Source organism: Sitophilus oryzae, unplaced genomic scaffold, assembly GCF_002938485.1.
Source record: "Sitophilus oryzae breed Bouriz unplaced genomic scaffold, Soryzae_2.0 scaffold_1974_pilon_pilon, whole genome shotgun sequence".
In the NCBI taxonomy this organism is placed as follows: Eukaryota; Metazoa; Arthropoda; class Insecta; order Coleoptera; family Curculionidae; genus Sitophilus; species Sitophilus oryzae.
This window is the reverse complement of record NW_022146695.1, coordinates 103,505-129,876: the sequence shown is the minus strand read 5'-3', so window position 1 is coordinate 129,876 and position 26,372 is coordinate 103,505. Positions and strand designations below refer to the sequence as shown.

The window sequence follows — 26,372 nt, the reverse complement described above, 5'->3', positions numbered from 1 at the left end:
GCGCTTCCGACAAGCCTAAATAACTGGATTATTTTTAATATTTTCGATTTGTTTACATTGCCCGAGCATATTATAATTTTGAGATAAAAATCTCTGTTATAAATTTTAAAACTGACAGATATGAATACTATCATTTAATTAGTTATACATTTAGTTACAACATATTCAAAATTTAGGTCTATCGGTTTATGTTAGCAGTAATAACGAGTATAAATAAAAAAATGGTCAGTACAACGCTCGCCGTTTTTAGCGCACGTTCGGCTTTGGTTTTAGTTTTAGCGCTATTTTTACAGAAAATAAATTCTGAACTTTAATCAAATGACAACAACATTATCATTGCCGATATCTCCTGGTTATAATGTAGTTCTTTTTTCAATATATTGCATTGTTTTAGCTTAAAAAAACTTGAATTATGCGGCTTTTTTTTGCGAGAGCTACAGGATCTGCGTTAATAAAGAGATGGCTGTGTACGTCAATCATAGCCACAACAGACTGTAAGTTTACATCGTCACGAGATTTTTTGGAATTATTGCACTTCCATTTATCCGGATTTCTACTAAATTTTGACCTTTCTTTTCGGTCGCATTTCCCTCTATTTAATAATAAATAATTTAAAAAAACGCAGAGATACTACTGGTAGTAAACAAGCTGTGGCAAAAATTTTCTATACTCCGTGTAAACAAAAGACTATCGCAAATACTGACTTTCGATTGACGTACATAGCCATCTATTTATTAACGCAGCGCCGGTAGCTCTCGCAAAAAAGCCGCATAATTTAAGTTTTTTTTAAGCTAAAACAATTCAATATTTTGAAAAAAGAACTACATTATAACCAGGAGATATCGACAATGATAATGTTCTTGTCATTTGATCAAAGTTCAGAATTTATTTTCTGTGAAAATAGCGCTAAAACTAAAACCAAAGCTGAACGTGCGCTAAAAACGGCGAGCGTTGTACTGGCCATTTTTTTTATTTATACTTGTTATTACTGCTAGCATAAACCGATAGACCTAAATTTTGAATATGTTGTAACTAAATGTATAACTAATTAAATGATAGTATTCATATCTGTCAGTTTTAAAATTTATAACAGAGATTTTTATCTCATAGTTATAACATGCTCGGGCAATGTAAACAAATCGAAAATATAAAAAATAATCCAGATATTTAGGCTTGTCGGAAGCGCTAAAGACTCATGAGTATTTCTATGCAAAAATCAACACGATACGATAATTATTAACGAAATGACGGCAGGTTTAAAATTATTTATTTTGTTAAATCGGCGCGTCGCTGTCTCGCTTGCCTATTGGGCTGCCCGCAGCCACGCGCTAAGGTCGTTGTGCAATCCGGACGCTCAGTTGAATACGTCAGTCAACCCTAATTTATGTCATATACTAAAATACCAAATAGCAGATGATACACTGGAAATTCTAGCATTTATATTTCAAGGAGTCATCCATATCTTTAGATACGGATGGTTATACAGGGTGAGTCATAAATAAGGTGCAAAAATATTAGGGCTAGTATATACCCAATCCCAGAAACACGATTATGAGGGTTTTTTCGCAAAAATGTTCTTTGGAAAATTTGGATTTTTGAAAAAAAAATTGGATTGGATAAATATAATTTCCCGATAGTATGGAAAAATAGGTAGTAGATTAAATTTACAACAAAGAAAGCACAGAAAAGATCCAGTGGTTCTCAAAATTTAAGCAAAAAATATTTTTTTTTAATTTTCAAAGTAAAATAACTCGGTTATTTTGGACTTATTTGAAAAACGAGAAAAAAATAAGAGAAAGAAAGAGAAAATATGTTTCCTTTATCAAGATTTGAAAATATTGGCACTTAAGACTTACCTGTAAGTATAAAATTTGATTATGTACTAATGTACTATATACAGGGTAGCCCATCGAAAACGTTCCGCAAAGCATAACGGCCAGGGTAATTTTTTTTCAGAAAATTCAAAAACATGTCAATTTTGTTTGTGAAGGGGACAACGTTTGCCCCAAAAATGATTGCAAAATCTTCAACCCTCTAAGCGGGGGTGTCATCCCCCAATTTTTTTCAAATGGGAAGGGGTGTCAAGTGGTACCGCAATGAAAAGAACTTTCTATTCTCTATACTTTCCCGCTTCGTTTCTGAAAATCGGTCGAGTCATTGAGAAAATATGAAGGATTGAAATTTGAAAAGTTTATTTAAACATTTATCAGAGTAAATGGTAAGGATAAATTTCTTCGACCAATTTGCTGTTTTTTCTTATTATTTCAAGATGTTTACTCATTTTTTCACTTACCACAAGGTTGAACGATCAGGTGCGGTAGTTGCTAGATAGCTGTTCCGTGACTTGTGCGTTGAAGTTCTGCTCAATATCGTTAAACTTTTTAACAATTATGGTGTACTCACTGGCAAAAAAAGTGGAAATAATCGAACTTTATTTTAAAAATAATAAATGTGGCAATCGGGTTGCGCAGATATTCAATGAACGCCATCCTGTCGAGGAGCTACGACCCAGGCCGGGTAGACGAAACAGTAGCTTGTATCGCCTGTTGGGTATAGAGGTAGGAGGTAGGCTCCCGACCCTTGGAGGAGGTGGTAGCTTGTATGCCACTTGCGGAGGATAGTCTCACGCAAATGTCGGCCACCTCTCCTGTAGTTCTCTTTGGGTTTGGCCCTTGGAACTTTCATTGTTACTGTTCCCAGTGTCGCTAGGGGGGTTCCCCACAGCTTCACCGGTGATGTTTTTATTACTATTATTACCAGATCTCATAGTGTTCCTATGAGTCGCTAGGGACAGTCGGTCCACTTCTACAGAGCCCCGCATGTAGAAGTAAGGGGTAAAATACAATGGGGTGCCCCCCGGTGCCCCAAGGTTGAGGCTGTCCGTAGCCCCGCCCGGTATCGTTATATGTCTTGGTGCAATTCCCTGGCCACGACACTGCAGTCAGGGACAAGACGATAAGTGAGATGCTTCTTAGACCAAGCCAAGTGCTAGAGGGGATTCCCCCCAGCACCTGACCAGGAGCTTCCCCACCAACGACAAGGTCTTGCATCTCCTAGGGGAAGTACGTGTGGGCTTGTATTTTTGGAAATTCTATTGTCGGTCAGTTTAACGATATTGAGAAGAACTTCAACGCACAAGTCACAGAACAGCTATCTAGCAACTACCGCACCTGATCGTTCAACCTTGTGGCAAGTGAAAAAATGCTTAAACATTTAGAAATAATAAGAAAAAACAGCAAATTGGTCGAAAGAATTTATCCTTATCATTTACTCTGATAAATGTTTAAATAAACTTTTCAAATTTCAATTCTTCATATTTTCTCAGTGACTCAACAGATTTTCAAAAACGAAGCGGGGAAATATAGAGAATAGAAAATTCTTTTCATTGCGGTGCCACTTGACCCCCCTTCCCATTTGAAAAAAGTTGGGGAATGACACCCCCGCTTAGAGGGTTGAACATTTTGCAATCACTTTTGGGGCAAAAGTTATCCCCCTCACAAAAAAAAATACCCTGGCCCTTATGCCCTGCGGAACGTTTTCGATGGGCCACCCTGTATTATAATAATTAATAAAAACTAAGAGTATTGGACTAATTTTAACGTAAGATTATTGATGTTTATAATAATAAATTAAAATTATATTTACAATAAATTTACAAGTCCTCATTAAAAAAAGAAAATAATACTTACGTTACTGTCTAATACCACAGATTATACAGATTATAAACTTATCGTCAAAAGCATTGTTTTTCGTGGTTCCAATTTTCGGAGTCGCGCACTAGTTAGGTTATCTACTAGTTTGCGCACATAGCACGCCCACTTATGGCCTCTAAAATTGTGCACAGCGCCTGACCGGACAGTTACTACGGCCACAGATTAGGTATGCTATAAGTATACAGATAAAAATCTTGTCCCTAATTCGTGGTACGAAAATTGTTTTTTATGACGATGTGCAAACGAGTAAAATTTCCTGTGCGCAAAAATAAACTCGCGTAAAATAACAATAAACAGCGTAATAGAGAGATATCGCTAAACCGAATAGCATGCATAGACGTTAATAAGGCCAGGTGTTATTTCCTTTACGTGAGGTGGTATTAACTCTCTTCATTTATAGTTATCGGATCTGAAAGAATTCTGTTCGCGGCGCGTCCGCTATTTAAACTTAACCTAACTTTGAATTAAAAACTTTGAAATTGTTTTGTTTACTAGGTATTTTAAAACTAAAGGGCTAAAATCCTTATTTCCAGTGCTTTAATGTTCAACGTCTGCTAGTGGGTTTAGGGCAACAAGCAACAAATTCTCTTAGAAGGGCTAAGTCGTCATCTGCTGTAAACCTAAGCCTCTTTGTAGGTTCTTTAATATTGGAAGATGTGGAATCCATATTTTGGGCCATATTTATTTAATTAAAACTAATTCCAGCTACTTAAATATCAAATTACGTAATAAAACTAAAGTAATAATTCAAAACATTTCAAACATAACCTAAAATAAAAGATCTCACCGGCCGGCCTCTGTTGTCAAATATCCGCACAGCCCACACATGCCCATTTAAGCAATTTTTAAACGTTATTTAGAAATAGTGCTTGGTGTATTTAATCCGCAAATTACGTCAAGCGGTAACGTTATTAGGGTGTTGCGTTAAAAATTGACTCGCGCATATCGTAAACATGATAAGGTACAAGAACAGTTAACCTAATAGGAGTGCTCATTCAGCCAAAAGTGTCCGCCAGGTACATGCGAAAACTACTCGCTTTGTGACGTCATTGTAGCCCTTGTCAGGGTTATTAGTCCTTATCCGGCAACCAATAATACACACACGTGCATTATTGCTTACCGAATGCAAAACGTTCATTATTTAGTTTATTTATTTAAACACCTTATATGTATGCAGTATAGAAAATTAACTGTATAAATCCTATTAAATACTCGGATAGCAGTTCCCAGCATCACCTTTTGCAAGCATTCTTTTTAGAGTACTTCCATATTTTGCTTGAAAATAATTAATAAACAAAATCTTAGTATGCACTTTCTCACAATCCACAACACAAAATGAACGTATTTATACACTCTATAGCTCTAAAAACTTTAAAGACACCTTTTTCACATTTAAAATTGACAAAATATTTAACTCAAAATTTCTCAGCTGTTATTTTTATAAGTTTACCATAGGCAACTAATAATACACACTATCATGACAAGGCCACGAAGGCTTTGACAAGGGCTACAATGACGTCACAACTGTCAGCTGAAGCGCGGGAAGAGGCGAACGTACGTCTTATGAGGATGAGCAATCCTATTAGTTTTCCCTTTCTTGGATAAGGTACGCGTAAATACTGCATGACGCTATTCAGTTTTCCGATATCTCTCTAATAACTGTGCCGGTCAGGCGCTGTGCACAATTTTTAGAGGCCATAAGTGGGCGTGCTATGTGCGCAAACTAGTAACCTAACTAGTGCCCGATTCCGAAAAAAACAAAGTTTATAATCTGTATAATCTGTGCTACGGTGTTAAACGCGAGTTTATTTTAGCGCACAGGAAATTTTACTCGTTTGTTCATCGTCATAAAAAACAATTTTCGTGCCACGAATTAGAGACAAGATTTTTATCTGTGTATAGTATACCTAATCTGTGCTAATACAGCTCTAAACATTATATTTATTAATTTCTAGTACAACAATATGGATATTTTAAACCGCAAATTGGTTTTGAAATATACATTAACTAGCTGAAAGGCAATATTTTTATTTTCGCCCAAATAAAAAAAGTATTTTTTTATTTGTCTCTCCCCGGCGGGATTTAACGATAGAAATATCGTCGATATTAAATATTTTTCACAATATTGGAGCATCCCTGAGGAGGGCGAAAACACTCCAATCAGGTTGGAGCGGCTGGCGGTGCCCGAGCCTCGGGACTCGACGGACAAATTTAAATTTAAATCGCTTTTTGATGGAAAAATTAATCCCACAAATCCGGAACGTCGTATTCTGGCCTGGAGACGATACGACGTAGGTTCGAATATACACAAGGAAGAACATAAGCGGTTTATTTTAACTTTTTAAGTAGTTTTATTTGGGTAATTTATTATTAACTGAATATTGAAGAAAGAAATTTTTATTTTATACAAATAAGAAAGCTATATACCGGATGCATCTCAAAAATGACTCACCCCTATAACTTTTTATTTTTCAGTTAAAAAACGAGATTTGGTATGTTAGTATATGACATAAATTAGAATTGATTGACGTATTCAATTTTTTTGGTCACTTCCTGTTTGACCGGAAATGACTACAACATTTGATTTTTAAATGGCGCCCCCCGTATTTTTTTACTTTATTCGATAGAAAATAACACTCTGAATAGAATGACATATTACATGTCAACTTTTGACACAATTTAAATTTCAGTTAGTCAGCCCGGCGCCGAATACGTCCATCGTTGGCCAACAATGAATTTAAAAATCGCGCCCTCGTAATTACAATAATAAACCTATTTGAAGTGTAGATTCGATATTTCTCCTTTTCTTAAAAATGTTTCAACAAGACTAATTTATTTTCAAACTTATTAATATTTAATTATAAAAAAACAAACAGCCGAAAATGACAAAATAAATTAACACATGTTTCAATGAAATACATAATGTTTTATTTGAAAGGGCACAGAAATATACCATACGATAAAAAAAACAGCGTCAAAGACGGCTGGGGAATGGCAATCGATGATAATTTTGGCAAGGTAAAGCCCTAGACATCATTGCCATTAGTATAAATTTATCGAGGATAGAAATTTTGTTATTGAAACAGATAAAAACCCAACCAAAATACATCAATCAATATCAGTATACCTAGGTTTGTTTTATTTAAGATCGCAATACATATTAACGCAATTTTCAGTCGATTGAATACAATTTGTGTAAAGCATGTTTAATTATATAAATAATATAAATCCCAAAATAAATTAATGGCAAAATAGTTAATTTTAAACAGGACAGAGGTATACATTTAAGATCAACGACATTATATAACCGAAATTGATTGTGTTTCATCGCAGACCAGCGCAGCGTTCTGTGTGCTTGTGCCTCTTATCTATATCAAAAACACGACTAAAAGGGCACGTCTGGACCGGCAAAAGATCTCTGCGAACACGTTTCGTAACATTGAAACACGCCCGCATCCAGTCGTGTTATCTCAGTCCGAACGATTCGGCAAACAATCCTTTACCGGAGTGGAGATCGCTTAAATAGACTTGACCTCATCCTTGGTCCTCGTTCTCTCGGCTTTCCATCAGCCTTCTCGATTTATATTCTGACCAATTTAAGACGGACCTTCCTAGTTACGAGGCATGTTTTTTAAGTAAGTACCGTTTTGGAATTTAAAAAAAACGTGCAAAGATATCGCAATAATTTTATTTTTACATGAAAGCATGTACCTTAATCTACTTTTCTACATAATTTCCGTGAATATTGAGGCACTTGTCATAACGTGGCACGAGTTTTTCAATACCCTCCTCATAAAATTCTGCCGCCTGACTGGTTAACCACTGTATCACAACTGTTTTGACTTCGTTATCGTCTTGAAGACGCTGACCGCCCAGGTGTTTCTTCAAGTGCAGGAATAAATGGTAGTCACTGGGCGCCAGATCAGGGCTGTATGGAGGATGATCTAGAGTTTCCCATTTAAAAGATTTGATGAGATCTTTGGTCCGATTAGCCACATGTGGACGGGCATTATCATGCAGCAAAACAATACCCTTACTCAACTTGCCACGTCTTTTGTTTTGGATTGCACGGCGCAGATTGTTCAATGTCTCACAATAAGATGCTGCCTTGACTGTCTCATTACGAGGCAGAAACTCCACTAGCAATACTCCTTTTCTGTCCCAAAAAACTGCACATGATTCTCCGGGCAGAAATTGTTTGCTTAAACTTCACTGTTTTGGGTGATGATGAATGTCGCCATTCCATGGACTGTTGTTTCGATTCTGGTGTTTCGTAGGCCACCCATGTTTCGTCACCAGTAACAATTTTGTCTAAAAAATCTTCACCTTCATTGTGGTACTGCTCAAGGAAAGTCAATGCACTGCCTAAACGTTGGGTTTTGTGCAAATCCATCAACATTTTCGGAACCCAACGTGAACACAATTTCCGGTAATTCAAGTTCTCGGTCACAATGCGATACAAAACACTACGAGAACATTGAGGAAAGTAGTCGCACAATGATGAAATTGTAAAGCGTCTGTTTTCTTTCACCTCTTTGTCCACTTTCTGCACCGAATCTTCATTAACGACCGAAGGACGCCCACTCCGTTCTTCATCATGCACATTTGTGCGGCCATCTTTAAATGCTCTCACCCTTTTCCTTACATTCCATCACTCATAATGTTTTGTCCGTAAACTTCACAGAGCTCACGATGAATATCGATACGCCTTTAGCACTAAGAAATTGTATGACAGCCCGTACTTCACAATCGGCGGGGCTCACGATTGTCGGAGGTATCTTAAACACTCAATAAACAACGTATACAATGAAGAATCAGACTGTACTGGCGTCTGTGCATAGACAAGAGATGTAGGTAACCAGCGCGCATGCGCGGAACGCCGACCGTAGCGCTGCGGCGGCGGAATCGCAAAACGGTACTTACTTAAAAAACATGCCTCGTACAATGAGACGGAGACCGTTAAAGCAAGGCAATCACAGTTCTTTTTTAGGATTCTGGAGCAGGCTTTGTTAATATGGATCGTATTAAGTAGTTTTTGCTGTTCTTCTTTTGTTGGGTTTTTATTAGATTAATAAGCTTGAAAATTGGCTGGACGGTGGTTAAACTGTAGAATAAAAGGCAGTGTTCACTTCTAATTAAATTTATCGAGGATGAATGTTTAGTTATTGAAACAGCTTAAACAAATCAATAAGTATAGTTTGAAGGCAATGAAGAATACACATATAAGGTAGTATTATTTAAACTCTCAATGCAAAATAAAACACTAAATCACCACAACTCAACTGTAATCTCAATGCAATATTGATGCAATTTTCTGCTGATTAAATATAATTTGTGAAAAGTATGTGTAACTATATTAATAATATAAATCTCAAAATAAATTAATGACGAAATAGTTAATTTTAAACAGGACAGAGGTATCAATTTAAGATAAACGACACTGTATAACCAAAATTGATTCAGTTTCAATCCAGACCAGCGTTCAGTGTGCTGGTGCCTCTTATCCAGATCAAAAACACGACTAAAAGGGCCCGTCTGGACCGGCAAAAGATCTCTGCGAACACGTTTCCTAACATTGAAACCCGCCCGCATACAGTCGTGTTATCTCATTCCGAACGATTCCGCAAACAATCCTTTGCGGGAGTGGAGGTCGCTTAAATAGATTTGACCTCATCCTTGGTCCTCGTTCTCTCGGCTTTCCATCAGCCTTCTCGATTTATATTCTGACCAATTTAAGACGGACCTTCCTCATCACAATGAGACCGAGACCGTTAAAGCAAGGCAATCACGGTCCTTTTTTCAGGATTCTGGAACAGGCTTTGTTAATATGGATCGTATTAATTAGTTTTGGCTGTTCTTCTTTTGTTGGGTTCTTATTAGATTAATAAGCTTGAAAATTGGCTGGACGGTGGTTAAACTGTAGAATAAAAGGCAGTGTTCACTTCTAATTAAATTTATCGATGATAAAAGTTTAGTTATTGAAACAGATAAGACAAATCAATCAGTATAGTTTGAAAGCAATGAAGAATACACATATAAGGTAGTTTTTTTCTAAAAAATAAAATAAAAAATTACATTCTTTTAAAAAGTTATATGAAATGATATTACATTAACTGAAATATAATTACAGTTTATCTACTTAAATTAAAGAAATGGCAGACAGACTCATTTAATTTAAGATCCAATTCCCTTTTATCAAAGTTAATATTTTATTATCGTCTACTTCCAGTTCCACTTACTACTTAGGAATCGCGTTAGCGGAAGTCTCTTTCGGTTAGAGGAGGTTGCCAACTTCCCCCGTAGTTCGGGATGCCTTTTAAAAGTTTTACTAGTTGTTTGGCAACGTCTCCTCAACTGGTAGATATTAAATAAAATTGGACGGAAATATCTGCTAATCCCAGACAAATGCACGTTTTAAACATGCCTTTTGATCTCGTGAAAAAGCCTAGAGATTTAGTCACTGAAAGTAAAATACATAAATATAAAAGTTATTTTTTGTAAAATACGACATGGTAAAATCCAAACGGAAACTAGAAAGTTTTTACTCGGAAAATTTGTCTGATCTTTATAAATTGCTAACGGTTTTCGGCAAAACCAAAAAAGAAAAAGAATTAAAAGAGACTATGTGCTTCTTCTTGCAGTGCCATGCCTGACTTCAGAAAAATCTAATCGTTTAGCTATAATACTCCGTGTCGTATGTGGTGAAGAACCCTGTATAGTTTGAGACAAAGGTTAAGACTAACTGAAAATTTAATCATTTTTTGCCTACAAACCAATACTTATGCTAGTTTCTTTTTTGTTTATTTTTATTTTATTATTTTTTTATTTTTTGTTTATTTTATTTTTTAAGTTTTTTTCTTTGTTTATCTTTTTAAGAAACTTGTCAAAAAAGTTATTTAGTTTCCTGCTTTCTTCTTTGCTTCAAAAGTATGTAAAATGTTTTATATGAAAAAAAAAATGCAAAATAGCAGCAGGTGAAAAAGGCGAATATTTTCTTCCTCTGTGGTCATTAGCTCGGGTCGCTTTTCTGGCCTTTCCCGGCCATTTTCAGTGGCCATTAGCGACGACCCCGACTCGTCGTCCTTCCGTTCGGCCTTTATCAATGTCCACTGGTCCGCAGTTATTTCGCCCGCGGCGAAAATTTATGTCAGCAAACTATTCTAAGCCGCCCGAAAACGGTTATCCCGTATGTAATATTAATTGCCAAAGTTTCGTTTTGGTCCGACGTGACCCTGCGCTCCCCTGCTCCTCCTCCTATAGCCATGTACTGCATCCGCCCCAGTCAGGCTCCAGTAGAAGAAGAAAAGGGGGGAAAAGGGGTAAAAGCGGACAACACGGTCGATTTTGGGCGATTCGGTTTATCGATTGTACAACTAGTGTGGATGTTAATGACCAAATTGTAATTAAGTTAATTATTCGATATTCTGGAATTAATATTAAAACTTTATATCATAGATATAGATCACAGACTATTACACACATTGGTGAAGGGAATCCAATTAAAATGCTACATTTACCTCCCTCGTTTTGTACTCAATTATTTCTCTCCTTACTAAAATAGCATTTAAATTTACGTTTAGTATCCAACTGCAGGGTTACCTCTTTTGAAGGTAGTAAAAAACTTTAAATGTCAGACTTGCGAGTGTCAGAAAGATTTCACTGTTTATCGTAGTAAATATCTCTGAAAACCTTTTTTTTCACAACAAGGGGCCGTTTTCTGCCGGAAACACTGCGACCTGTGAGGCCTATTGTGTTCGTCCCCTTTCTATATCTGCACCCATTCTCCTATCCCTGTACCCTGCACTAACTTGCAAATGCAGGTCCTTGATTGGATGGGAGCATAGTTCCTCCGGTTCTAGCTTTCTTCTCCCAAATAAAAAGTGTCGCTTGAGATCCAGAGCCTCGCATTGACATATTATGTGCTCCGCTGTTTCAGGATCTTCATCGCAGAGTATGCAGCAAAGACTTCCTTGATACAGGTTGAGCTTGTTCAGGTAACACTTGACAGCCATGTGTCCTGTCAAGAGGCCTGTTGCAATCCGCAATTTATTCCTGCTAAGCATTAGCAGTTCTTTTGCGGTTTTAGAGCTAGGTACTTGGATAAAAGCCTTGCTGTGCCTGTACCCTTGTCTGTTTCTCCAGTGGACATTCTGCTTTTCCCTGATACAGAGTTTTAGTGCACTACGGGCCATACATTTGGGTATTCCCAGTACTGGCTCTGGACCAAGATAGGAAGCCGATGATCCTTGCCTAGCTAGCTCATCGGCTTTTTCGTTGCCTTGGATGCCGCTGTGGCCCGGCACCCAGAATAATTTAATTCTGTTCTGATGAAACTGTCGTTCACCTCTAACTGAAAACCATTACGTATATTAAAAAAATCTAGAATTTCGTTTGAAAGAAATTTTGAAATACACGACTGATTAATAATAATAGGACCCCATATCTCCTATGCGGAGCAAAGGGCTTCAGTGAAAGCTCTCCATCGGGTTCTTGGAAACAAATACACTGATTAAACCAAAGGAATTCAAAATTGGTTCGCACAAATACAGACAATTATATGTTTGAAAGTAGATGAAAATCTATTAAAGAAAGTGAAATCCCATCAAAAACATATACAAACATCAAGTCTCGCAATACAATTCTTCCACTATAAAAAGTTGTGAGATCTCATGTTTATCCCAAGTCGGTTTATTTTTATTTTTTTATCCCAAGTCGGTTTATCCCAAGTCGGTTTATTTTATTTAGTTTCTCTTTAAGCACCTATTCAAAAATTTTGTTACAAATTGTTAGTATCAATATTAGACATCTTTATTTCTGTAATAATTATAATGACTTGGCAATAACACAATATGATATTCACTACTAATTAAAAAACTTTATTTTTAAGGGCACTGTTTAGATTTACTTAATAATCGAAATGGAAGATTATTATCTTTTTGTTTATGGTGCCGTACACACCTACACTATTAGGAACATGCTTTTGTATCTCTAACCACCGATACCACCGTTAGATAAATATTAATATAAAGTAATACCATGGAAACAATAAAAACCATTGACTTTATACCGATACTACAACCAGATCAATGTCCTTAGATGTGGATGGCCGTATACCATTAGGAGAGCGACTGTACACAGAACTCCTCTTGCTTAACTACTAACTTTAAATAGATTCATGGTACCACAGATCATTTAGGAACTAAACAATTTTATACATGTATTACAGGAAGTCATTCATGCCTTTTTATGGGGATGATATACCATTAATCGTGTACAATTGACATATACAGGGTGGCCCAACGAAAACGTTCCGCGAGGCATAGCGGCCAGGGTATTTTTTTTTTCAGAAAATTTAACAACACGTCAATTTTGTTTGTGAGGGGGACAACTTTTGCCCCAAAAATGATTGTAAAATCTTCAGCCCTCTAAGCGGGGGTGTCATCCCCCAATTTTTTTCAAATCGGAAGGGGGTCAAGTGGTACCGCAATGAAAAGGGCTGTTTATTCTCTATACTTTCCCGCTTCGTTTTTGAAAATCGGTCGAGTCTTTGAGAAAATATGAAACATTGAAATTTGAAAAGTTTATTTAAACATTTATCAGAGTAAATGATAAGGATAAATTCCTTCGACCAATTTGCTGTTTTTCTTATTATTTCTAGATGTTTACGCATTTTTTCACTTGCCACAAGGTTGAACGATCAAGTTAGGTAGAGTGTACTTTCTTTTTGAACGGTGTAGTTAATTGGCACAACTGTCGTTACTGGGCTGAGGACAACCCCAGGGTTTTTCACGAGATGCACACACAAAACCCTCAGAAATTGAAAGTGTGGGCTGGTATTTTTAGAAATTCTATTGTGAGTCCTTTTTTTCTTTCTGGAAATCTAAAAGGTGTATGTACTTGGATTTACAGAAAAATACCATCGACCCAGCCCTAACTGACATAGAGAACAATCCTGGATACGTTGGAGCAGAACTAATATTTCAACAAGACGGTGCACCTCCACATTACTCTCAAAATGTGCGTAATTATTTAAACAATAACTTTCCCGTTCGGTGGATAAGACGAAGGCTGCAATTGAGTGGCCTCCCCGGTCACCCGACTTGACTCCTTTAAATTTTTTCTATAGGGACACATAAAAAGTAAAGTATAGCACTCCACCCGCCTCATTAGGAGACCTGCTAAGACGAATTATTGATGTTTGTCGCGAAGTGACTCCCGAAAGTTCTTCAGAATGTTCTAGAACGGATTGAAAACAATTTGTTTTACTGTATGGAGGTTGACGGGCAACATTTTCAGCATTTGCTTCATTAATAAGATAAGTTTTTTTTTAATTAATTCAATTTATGCGTTTTTTGCAAAAAGTACTTTTCAAATTTCAATCTTTCATATTTTCAAAACGACTCGACCGATTTTTAAAAACAAAGTAGGAAAATATAGAGAACAGAAAGCCCTTTTCATTGAGACGCCACTTGACCCCCCTTTCTATTTGAAAAAAGATGGGGGATGACACAAAGTGGTCCCCCTCACAAACAAAATTGACTTGTTTTTGGATTTTTTTAAAAAAAAATACCCTGGCTGTTATGCCTTGCGGAACGTTTTCGATGGGCCACCCTGTATAACTTTTATTTTCAGACTGGTAAAAATAAACTAGCTTATTATTTTAATGGTTCCCGACAACACATATAAAGAAATCCTGAAAAGATATTTTTTAAAGAAATTTTCTCTGCCAGCATCGTATCCAGCAGAGAGAGCTTTCCCCTCAACTCGACACCTGCTTCGAGCAGGATTCCGCAAAAGATATCGTTATTTGTAAAAATCGACGTGTCGAAAGCTGCCGACAAAATTAGGGATTGAATTTATGAAATGTATAAAAGCGTTCCCCGGGGAGAGACGGGATGAAGAGCTTAAACTTGTCAGGAAAATTTCCGCAGCGACGAAAAATTTCTTTTGCCAAAATTGATTCGTGACTAGGAACGTTCCGGGTTTATTCGAAACTTTTTCGACGCCCCTTTCAAAGAAAATGTTTATAATTAATATTCTTTAGTCGGGCCATTAGTTTGAGATTGGTGATCGATTTTGAAGAAAATTGTTAGGTTTTTGACAAAATAAATAACGCTTTTCGGACAACCCGCTTCTTAATTTTTATATGATTTAATTTATATACCTACAGGGTGATCCGAAGTATATACCTACAGATATATACCTACAGGATGTATTCCGGAAACTTTGACCGCATATTCTGCAGATGAAAATAAGCCAAAAACTTCGTCTAAATGTGTGTTATAAAATGCTTAGCTTTGAAGATACAGGGTGTAGAAGTTTCATATTTATTTCGATTTTTTTCAAATAATATCCCAAGTAACGTCAATACTTGGATGAAAATTAGTTTCGGGGAGTTTTTTGACATGAGAAATTTGTTTTTGATGTCAATATAACTCCTGTTTGTAGGGGGCGTCACCTACATGTGCTTTGACTGTATTAAAGAGTAACTCTTAGTCCAAATCAACTACTGAGTGAAAAAATATATATTTCCGTGATGTTTTACGTAAAAAATGTCTCTTGGTAAAAATACATTTCTGTAATTTTTTACTTAAAAAATTTATCTTGGTAAAAGTCGCTACAAGCAACAGTTCTCGAGATTTTTATAATGGAACTAATCAATACATTTCATTATTGACAAAAATAAACACGTTGAGTAAATAGTTAAGGCTAGATGACCTAATTATTAGGGTGATTTAATTAATCATAAATTTTTCTTCGAAAAATGGTGATAAAACAGTTTCTGTTGAACTTTTGGCACAAAAAGATTTTAAATTTATGATTTCAGACATGTTGACTATTTAGTCAACATGTTTATAATTTATGTCAATGACGACAGGTATTGACAATTTCGATTTCAAATATCTCGAAAAACATTACTCGTAGCGATTTTTACCAAGAGACCTTTTTTACGTTAAAAACTTCACAAATGTATTTTTTTTACTTATTAGTTTTATACAGGTACGGACGAAAAGTTATTACACTTCAAACCAATTAAAAATTTGTTGGTGGTGCCTTTTACAAGTAGGAGTAACATTGACATCAAAATCGAATTTCTCATGTCAAAAAACTACTAGACCCTTAATTTTCATCCAAATATTGACGTTACTTCAGAAATTATTTGGAAAAAATCGAAATAAAAATGAAACTTCTACACCCTGTATCTCCGAAACTAAGCATTTTAGGACATACACTTATGCGAACTTTTTTACTTATCTTTATCTGCAGAATATGCTGCCGAAGTTTCCGGAATACAGTTCGGACCCCACCCTGTATAAATCTAATGTTTTTATTCTCTAAATTTTATTTTTTTATTTTATGTAGAATCGTTTATACAGGGTGTTCAAATATTTCGTGGAAGTAGAAGAAAATGGCGTCATAGACGGCTGGGGGAATGAGATTGATGATAATTTTGGCAAGGTCAAGCCCTAGACGTCATTTACTTAACATGTACTCTTCTTTATTTTTTAACGGCACTTTCTGCCAGTTGGTCTTAAGAAGGTTGTAATTTATTTTTATATTGAATAAAAGTGATTTAAATGGTTTAGTTTAAAATTAGAGACATAATTATTTTTTGAAAATAGATTTGTGTGTCTAGAAACGATCTATCCATAGAAACGTTATAATTAATGTTAATTTTGAAGTTTTACGTAAATTTTTAGTAGCATAGGGCTTGATCTCGCCAAAATTATCATCGACTATCCCTCCCAGCCGTTTCTGACGCCGTTTTTTTTTTCGATTAAACAGTATTTATCGAATCAAAATAGTAGTAGTTTTTACCCTTCCCGTATTTTTTCTTGATTTTTGTGAAAGTCAAATGTTACAGCACTTAGCAATACATACATAGCTACCCAAAATCTCATTCAAATCGGAACTTCGGTTAGGCTAGGTTAGGTTAAAATATCTGTTTGTGTTTTTTGTTTAAAAAATGTGTTTTTTTAAGTTTGATGCTCTCTAACGGACAAACGAAGCATTTTTGTATACAGGTAAATTATATCCAATAAACTTATTTTGATTTCACAAATACGTATTAATTCTATGTCCTTGGAATATAGGAACACCCTATATAAATTTTTCGACACTAATCCATTCTCTTACAAATTGTTGAAACAACATCACTTATATAATTTTTTTACGCGTAATATTAGTTTGACATATTAAATTTACATATAATATAATTAATTTAGTACACATCTTGGGACACATTTGATACCGTGTTATGTTAGTTAATATGTGAGGTTATACTAGGAGTTATTGCGTAATGGTACAATATATTCGGGAATTAATTCATTAGTATTAGATACAACGTCTGAAATTACAGGGAACATAAATTGCATCGGATCGGGACAAAACCTAGTTAAGCTCTAAATAGAATTAACACAATTAGTTAATAATGGCAACAGGGATGTTTTTATCCTGAATTTATAATTAGAGCTAATGAAATTAATTGGAAATACACATAGTTATTGGATTAAACACTATACACTCAAAAACTTGTTTTTTTAATGATGTTTTGGAAAAGTGACAGAATAAAACCAGAATATAGGAACAAAGCATACTTATAGAATACTCTGTTTCATGACTCAGGAAAGATTTCGACAGATAATGACAGAAAAAAGGCGGATAACGTCCATACCAATCGATTTATTTTATTTATGTTTAATTTAAAAGAGTTTCAAATATTTAAAGTTGACTATGGATGTGTTCATAGAGTATGTCCCCGGATTGTCTTTACAAGAGGAAAAACTTTTTTATTATTGACATTTTGAGAAAAATGCATTCTTCATAAAAAGTTTTGCTTGCTCTAAAGTGGTTAATCCCATTTATACTTTTCCAAATTTCCATACTGTTTTAGAGAAAATTAGAAAAAACATGAAAATATTGTTGAATTTTTTCTTAAAAAGTCTGAAGTCCTAAAAATAAAAAGACGTTTCTATAGTAACATCATTTGGATTGCATTCTTTGATAGATACCGTATGATCGAAAAAAAACGGCGTCCAGTTGGCTGGGAAATGAACATCGATGACGTTTCCCATATAAATTTACATATAAAATGACAGCGATCTTCATTCCATAGCCATCGCTGACGCCGTTTTTTCTCGATCATACGGTATAATTATTATTAATTTTAATTAATGTCATATTTTTTTACTGTTAAAGTATCACATTAAATACATTTTGTTCTTCTTTAACATTTACATACAGAGTGAGTCTTAAGTGCAAATATTTTTAGAGGTTGTATGTTTCCAACAGAAACACGATGAGTTTTTTTCCCAAAACTTTTTTTGGAAAATTGGGAATTTTTTTTAAAAAATTTTGGATTATTTTAGGTTTTAGTTAAAAACCATAATTTCTTGATATATGGCAACATGGTAATAGATTAAATTTAGAAGAAAGAAAATTCAGAAAACATCCAGTGGTTCTCAAAATTTAAGCAAATTTTTTTTTTGGAAATTTTCAAAGCACTCGGTTATTTTGGACTTGTTTGAAAAACAGTAAAGAGAAAATATGTTTCTTTTATTGAGATCTACCAGCCCTGAAACATTTATTTAAGACTCACCCTGTATACCGGGTGCATCTCAAAAGTGGCTCACCCCTATAACTTTTTTATTTTTTCAGATGAAACAACGAGACTTGGTATGTTAGTATATGACATAAATTGGGATTGATTGACGTATTCAATTGTTTTCGGTCACTTTCGGTTTCACCGGAAATGACTACAACTTTTGATTTTTAAATAGCACTCTCGGTATTTTTTTTACTTTATTCGATAGAAAATGACACTCTGAATCGAATGACATATCATATGTCAATTTTTGACATAGTCACTCAAAAACAAATTCTATTTTAAATTTCAATCTAGAGTGCCATGGATGTGTTAAAAACACTAATTTTTAATCAAGGAGCCTTGGAAAAATAGATTTGATCGTCTAATGTTTTTAGTCTTGTCCTGGCCGGTTGAACGAGGTTGGCTCATTAGCATATTTGGAAAAAGCATTTTTTTACGAATAATTTGATACCAGACACTTGATATTTTGAGTCAAATTGTCGTTATAAACCGCATGTTACAATTTCAAATAAACCATATGCCAAAATGTCAAAAGTTGACATATTGTATGTCATTCGATTCAGAGTGTCATTTTCTATCGAATAAAGTAAAAAAATACCGAGGGTGCCATTTAAAAATCAATAGTTGTAGTCATTTCCGGTGAAACCGGAAGTGATTGATAACAATTGAATACATAATGTTTGATTTTTTTGACAATTTATGTCATATACTAACATACCAAATATCGTTGTTTTATCTGAAAAAATAAAATAGTTATAGGGGTGAGCCACTTTTGAGACACACACGGTATAGGTACCTATATTGAGAACCACTGAATCTTTTCTGGATTTTCTTTCTTGTAAATTTAATCTACTACCTACATAATATGTTGCCATATTATCATCAAATTATAACTAAAAACTAATAAATTCAAAAAATTCTAAATTTTCAAAAATTTTTTAAAAAAAGGTTTTCGGAAAAAACCTCATCGTGTTTCTAGGGTCAAAATATACTACCCCTAAAAATATTTGCATTTATTTAAGGGTCACCCTGTATATAATCTCACTGTTACTATGTTATAATTTTATTATTTATTTTAATATTACTATGTTTAAATAAAAAAATTCACAGATTTTGCAACATGCGCAACCATCATAGGCGTATTGAAAATACCAGACACAAGTCGGCGGTTGTCGACAATCACCTGTTTTTTTTTACATTTTATATTAACTTGTGGCGTCATTTGGGAGAGCTCAATAGAAATATAAAAGAACTAAACCTTGTTCGCTGGAAAGCAATTTGACATTCGTGACGTCAGCACTCCGGCAGTCTACGTAAACGTATCATTGATCGCTATTCACAAATATATTCCAGATACGTATAGTGAAAGTGAACAAGTTTAACGTTCGCAACGTTAAATGATTTTGATGTTTGATTTTTATCGTGATGGTTTTGTGTAAAAGTGAAGAATTTAGTGAGGAAAATATTAATGATGGATATGAACGTGTGCGGATTCGTGATTGGTCACGATCACAGTCTGACTTATATGACGGGCTCCTATGCCCACGTAGAGACTAAAATATCTAAAAGGGGTCAGTTTAGCTTAAGTTTAGATTAGGTCTATATTTTTTATTAATGCAAAACCAACTAAAACCTAATTCTAATCTAACCTAAACTCACTTCTTCTTTTGCATATTTCGGGGTATTACCTGGGTATTCCTAGGTTTAACCAATATTCGAACTTAGGTGTAAATTTAAATTTATGGATGGCCCATAAATTTATATTCGCCGTACAAAAAAAAATACTTTTCACCAATTTTCACAATAAAAATTAAAAGTTATAAATCATAATATTTTTTTATAGAAATGAGAGAATAAGGGTGAACGGGGTGCCGCGCCGTTAGACCAAGAAGATACTTGGAATGTAAATGTTAATTTATACTCGAATTGAGTTGCTGTTGTTTGATAATACTTGAATTGAGTTGCTATGTTCTGATAAAAACACGCTTGATTTTTTTTATTTTAGAAATCATACGGGCTATAATAATTAATATGACTATATTAACAATACTTAAATTAAAATTTATTTGAAGGAATGCATTACAATAATTGTAAAACACGTATGTAATAATAACTCGGAATAATATAAATTATTTAAAACTGCTCATCGGCGTTATCGATGTCGGCGTCTTGTCACTTTTATTTAGTCTTGTCAGTATTATTTTATTAGCCGTTTAGGTATAGTTTGATTTCAGATAATGCAGATTTTAATGTGCCATTTATGGTTTTTTTATTGGATTTCTTTTGCATATTTGGTATATTCTATGAAGTGATTTTAAGTGCTCCTGGCCATTTTTCAATTATTAAAATGCCTATTTAAATACATTTAAAATTAATTAATTAGTGTATAATATTTGTATTATGAGTTTGTTTATTTTTTATGAGATGTATTTTTGCTACGGGCGAGAATTAAGGGGCTCAGTTCATTAAGGTGAGTTAATGTATCAGGACTGTGGGCACTCACCTTTATTCCCGTTCTGGACTCGTACCTGTTGATTTTTTGCTTGAACAAAACACTTGAGGATAGCGCGCGCTTGGAGGTGTACACTGTGTACTCGGCCGATCTTGTCACTCTGCGTATTCGACTACGGCTACGTACCCACTAAGGTTTTTCGGGTAAAGGATGGAAGGAAGGGATAGAATCCAACATACCGCCCACCAAAATGAAATATTTTCCATTTTCGTTTGAGAATAGTAAAGTAAAATAAAAAAAAAGTGAAAAAATGCTTAAAAGAAAGTAAGAGTGAAATTTATGAAGTTAAATTTAGAGGAAATTTAGAAAAATGCATTATTGGGGTTAATGCATGAGTGTAATTTAATTAAATATTAAGAGAGTTTACATTTGTTATAGAGTATAGAAAAGTAATTAAATAAGAGATGTTAATTATGTTTATAATGAGATTATGTTTTTTTTGCGATTATGTTTTTTTTAGAGAGTAAATTTTTAATTATGAGATTTGCAGTACGGCAGTGGACATATCTTTGTCACTGGTCTTTTAAGAATGCCTTTTGCTGTTTTTAAAGTAACCACGCGTGTAACACGATCATGGCCCGGGTGAATCTCTAAGACTCTTCCAATGCTCCATTTGAGCGGAATAAGATTATCATCCTTTATTAAAACAACCGAGTTTATTTCTATTGGAATAGTAGAGTCATTCCATTTAGCTCTTTGTAAAAGTGTTTGAAGGTATTCTTTAGACCATCGGCTCCAAAAGCTTTGGTGCAAGCGTGATATCAACTGCCAGCGAGAGAGATGATTTAATTTTATCCCGGAAAGATCATCTTTCGGAGGGGCGTTTAACGGCTCTAGGGTTAAAAAATGTCCTGGAGTAAGAACTGACAAATCATTAGGATCAGAGCTTTGTGGACACAATGGACGAGAATTAAGCACTGCTTCTATTTGAACCAGTAGCGTATAAAATTCCTCATACGTGAGCAATTGGTCACCAATGACCCTTTTAATGTGAGTTTTTACAGACTTTATTCTTGCTTCCCACAGGCCACCAAAATGAGGCGCGCTTGGAGGATTGAAGTGCCAGGAAATTTGTTCTTGCTCAGCGGCGGATTTTAGCATATTAATCAGTTCTCTAGAAGCTCCGACAAAGTTCGTTCCACAATCGGAATAAATATGATTGCAGCGACCTCTACGAGAAATGAATCGACGCATTGCACCCAGAAAAGTCTCGGAGGAAAGGTCGGAAACCAGTTCTAAGTGCAAAGCTTTGTGGCCATGCACACAAATAAGCAAATATAGGCTTTACAGGACTTAGCACCTCGTGCACGATATCTTAATAAAGAGAATGGACCACCATAGTCGCATCCAACTTCAGAGAAAGGTTTTACTTGAGAAAGTCTTACAGCAGGAATATCTCCCATAATAGGAGGCTGAGGCATTACTGGATTAGCGCGAAAGCATTGAGGACATTTAAAGAGAACACTACGAATTGTTTTTCTAGCAGAAACAATCCAGTATTGTTGAGCGAGAATATAGTGAAGAGTTTGGGGACCGGGATGCAAATAGAGTTTATGAGTATATTCTATGAGTAGAGTAGTAAATTTATGATTATTGGGTAAGAGTGCGGGATGTTTTTGAGAGAAATTTAGAGAAGCATTGCGCAAGCGACCACCAACTCTAAGAATTCCATTGGTGTCGATAAAGGGGGTCAATTTTCTTAAGTATTTAGGTAGAGATTTGCAATTATTTATTAAGAGAATTTCCCTAGCATAATATTGTGATTGAACACATTTAATAATACATTCTAGAGTTTCATTTATTTCAAATTTCGAGAGAGGAGAGGTTTTACGAGATTTAGAATGTCGAGTATTATAGAGAAAGCGTCTGCAAAACGTGACAATATTTATAATTTTAGAGAAAGAAGAGAACTTTTCAAAGAGAGTATCAAACAATGAGGGCTGTGAAGTACATGTCAATATAACTTTTCGTTGTTCTTCTTCAATTTCAGGGGAGAGTAAAAGTGATTGCGGCCAATAAGATTCCGGTTGACTTAGCCATGGAGGTCCCGCCCACCATAAGGCATTGTCGAGTAACTCGCTAGGTTGAAGACCACGAGAACCTGGATCAGCGGGGTTGTCTTTGGAGACTACATGACGCCAACAAGAAGGAGGTAATTTCTCTTGAATTTGGGAAACTCGATTGCTCACAAAGGTGTTCCACTTATATGGTTCACTTCTAAGCCAATGTAAAACAACCATCGAGTAGGACCATATAATCGTACTAACATTAATAAGTTTATTAGTAAGAGAAGTTCTAACGAAATCAATTAACCTGGTCAGAAGTAAGGCTGCACAGAGTTCCAGTCTTGGAATTGAGATTTTTTTGAGTGGAGCTACTTTGCCTTTAGCGCAGACATAATTTGTTTTTACAGAGTTATCTGGAAGAATTATCCTGAAATAAATTACTGCACAATAGCCTTTTTCACTGGCATCACAAAAACCATGTACTTCCAGGGATAAATATTTGAGAGTGAGAAAATATCGAGTAACTTTGAGAGAGAAAATGCAAGGTAATTCTTGAACGAGTTGATACCAAGAAGTAGCAATGTTATTGGGAGCAGATCATCCCAATGTATACCTAACTTCCACAAATCTTGTATAATCAGTTTTAGGTGAAGAGTGAGAGGAACTCACATGCCACAGAATGGATCGAATATGCTTGCGAGTTGTGAAAGAATATTGCGTTTGTTACAGATTTTGTTTGTCAAGGACAACGCTGGTGAATCAAAGAAAAATTCATCTGTAGAGGGATTCCAGTTAGAACTTTAGAGGAAGAAAGAGAATTCAATTTAAAGAGAGAGAAGAATCCATTTTGCATTCATTTGGAGATAACTGAGAAAGAAAATCTGAGCTATTCTAAGTCCATTTTCTAAGTTCAAAACCGCTGTGTTTGAGTATAAAAATGAGATCGCGTTGAATTTTTATAGCAAGAGAAAGAGAATCGCAACCAGATATAATATCATCGACATACGTCTCCATATCTAAAATCTTTGATGCTTCGGGATATTTTACTAAATTTTCTAAAGCAATTTGTTTTATAACTCGAATGGCTAAAAATGGGCTACAGCTTAAACCAAAAGTAACACGAGTAAGTTTGTATTCTTGAATGGGCTCATTAGGGTAAAATCGCCATAAAAATTTTAGGTATTAAGTATGATTTTCATTAACAAGAATTTGACTAAACATTTGTTTAATATCGCTAGCAAATACAATAAAAAGCGATCTAAATCGAAGCAAAATAGATAAAATATCTGACTGTAATTTTGGCCCAGTTAAGAGAGTGTCATTCAAAGATTTATTTGTGTAATCTCGAGCGGAAGCATCAAAAACAACTCTAAGTTTGGTCGTGAGACTATCTGGTCGGATTACGCAATGATGAAGCAGATAATAAGAATAAGCGTTGGGAGAAGGATTTTGCACGGCAATCATATATTGAGAATCTAAATATTCACGCATGTAATTAGAATATTGAGAATAAAGTTGGGGGTTTCGAAGCAATCGTTTTTCGAGCGAGAAAAATCTACGAAGGGCGACATCTCTAGAACCTTCAAAGACGGTTCCAAAGTTTTTAAATGGTAAAAGATACTTTTATAACGTCCAGAAAGAGTGCGTGAAAATGTTTTACAAAAAGTGTTCTTCGGCAAGCTTTTCATCTGAAGAAAGCGTCGAGAGTTGTGGAACACGATCCTCTATCCCCAGAATGCTTTGAAGTGATTGATCAAGGAAGCATAAGAGGTAAGAAAGTATGAGTTTACAGAGAGTGAAACACTAGATGTTTTAACTCTTCCTGTAATTATCCATCCAAATATAGTTTCTAAAGCGACGGGTTGATCTGGATCTGAGAGGAGTTTGTTTCCTGTTATCAAGAAACCATAAATATCTGCACCCAAAAGTATATCTACGGGTTTAGAGAGGTGAAAGTTGGGATCAGCTAAGGGCAATTGAGAAAACTTTGAGAACTGTTCAACGGGAAGAGAATTAATCGGTAAATTATCACTAATTTCGTTTAATATAATAAACTCCAAGGAGTAGATCGGATCAGACTTTCCAATAGGTTTAATGTTGCATCTAACACCGTGAGAACCTTTGGAAATATTTTTCCCGATGCCACACAATTGGATGGGGAGGAAAAATTTAGATAAACCTAATTTATTAAAACAAGATTTTGAAATAAAGTGACTTTCACTTCCACTGTCAATTACAGCGCGTATTACATGAAAATTACCCCACGCATCTTGAACATTGATTAATGCTGTAGAAAGAAGAGCTTTATTCTTATGTTTTGCAAATAAATTTGTAGATACAACTTCTGAGATAGAGCTGCTTGCTTGCAGAACTGGAAGAGTTTGCGATGAAGTGGATGGAGGAACGTTTACAGGAGTTGTTATTTGACCTTCGAAATGTAAAAGCGAATGATGTTTTTTGCCACAAGTTCGGCATGAGGAACGAGAATTACAACTCTTAGAAGAATGTCTAGTGCCGAGACAGTTTGAGCACCAACTTCGGGATTTAATTAAATCATATCTCTGTTTTGGAGTAAAAGCAATAAAATCTGGACAGTTATAAATAAAATGATCCTTGTTACAAACTTGACAAGTTAAATTTTGTTTCAACTGAGTGTTGACAACAAAGGAAGAGGTAGGTTTATTTTTATAACTTTTTTGTGAATACTTCGTTTTAGTTTTGTCATAATTACTATTTTTATTAAAATGAGAAAACGATTTAGTTAGAGAGATTGTATCTTTAGCTGAACATTGTTTTTCTAAAAATTCAATGAGTGTATCGTATGATTTGAGGTATAGCATATCTTGTGATAAAACAGAGCCACATTCCAGTTCAAAATTAGTTTGCAAAATTTCTGGAAGTCTATCATAAATCATATTAAATAGCACAAAACTCCAGCTCTCTGTGGGAAAACCCAAGTTATTTAAAATTGTAATATTACGAGTATAAATATCAATCATATTTCTTAGAGCTTCATGATTATTTTCGTTAGAGATGGGCTTAATATTTTCTAGAGCCTGCCAGTGAGCTTTTGCAATCAAACGTTTCTTATCGTACTTATTTTTTAAGGCTTGATATGCTATATTATAATTTTGATTGGCAAGTGGAGTACTAGATACCAAAGCTAAAGGAGGACCTCGTAAGAAACTCACTAGATAGTTGTATTTCGATATATCACTAAGAGACGAGTTACAGTGTATAAGAGAATCAAACATATCGATAAATGTTTGCCAATGTTTAATTCACCATCAAAATGGGGGTACCCCCTCAATTTTAGGAAGTTTTACTGAACATTGAGCAGTAGTGTTTTGTAATTGTGTTGTATCAGCTCCGATTTCGTTTGCGGAAATAAATTTGTGAATAATGCTTCAATGTGAAAATAATAATCATTAAATTCAGTTTGAATTTTGACATGAGGATCAATATCGCCATTATCCTGTGCGGAGACTAATAAAATTATATTATTATGAATCTTATTAAAAGTTTTATAAATA

At 34.9% G+C, this 26,372-nt stretch overlaps 2 protein-coding genes across 2 annotated transcripts; both read right to left on the bottom strand.

The window, feature by feature from the left end:
• Window positions 1-21,304: 21,304 nt before the first annotated feature.
• LOC115883659 lies at window positions 21,305-22,027 on the bottom strand. Its single transcript, XM_030902045.1, has one exon. The coding sequence runs from the start codon at window positions 22,025-22,027 to the stop codon at window positions 21,305-21,307; it is 723 nt and encodes a 240-aa protein (XP_030757905.1).
• Window positions 22,028-22,068: 41 nt separating this feature from the next.
• Window positions 22,069-26,093, bottom strand: LOC115883658. The gene is made up of 3 exons (XM_030902044.1): window positions 25,820-26,093; window positions 24,644-25,018; window positions 22,069-23,252 (listed from the first exon to the last, which is right to left on the bottom strand). The coding sequence occupies exons 1-3, from the start codon at window positions 26,091-26,093 to the stop codon at window positions 22,069-22,071; spliced, it is 1,833 nt and encodes a 610-aa protein (XP_030757904.1).
• Window positions 26,094-26,372: the final 279 nt, after the last annotated feature.

Bases quoted from the DNA above. Each gene is read 5' to 3' on its own strand.
- LOC115883659 (XM_030902045.1), bottom strand. From the start codon at position 22,027: ATGCGTCGATTCATTTCTCGTAGAGGTCGCTGCAATCATATTTATTCC.
- LOC115883658 (XM_030902044.1), bottom strand. From the start codon at position 26,093: ATGTTTGATTCTCTTATACACTGTAACTCGTCTCTTAGTGATATATCG. The intron at 25,019-25,819 runs GTAATATTACAA...TTAATAAATTAG, and splicing joins TATGATTGATATTTATACTC to GTTTATCTAAATTTTTCCTC. The intron at 23,253-24,643 runs GTGTTTCACTCT...TAATTCTTCCAG, and splicing joins AGGAAGAGTTAAAACATCTA to ATAACTCTGTAAAAACAAAT.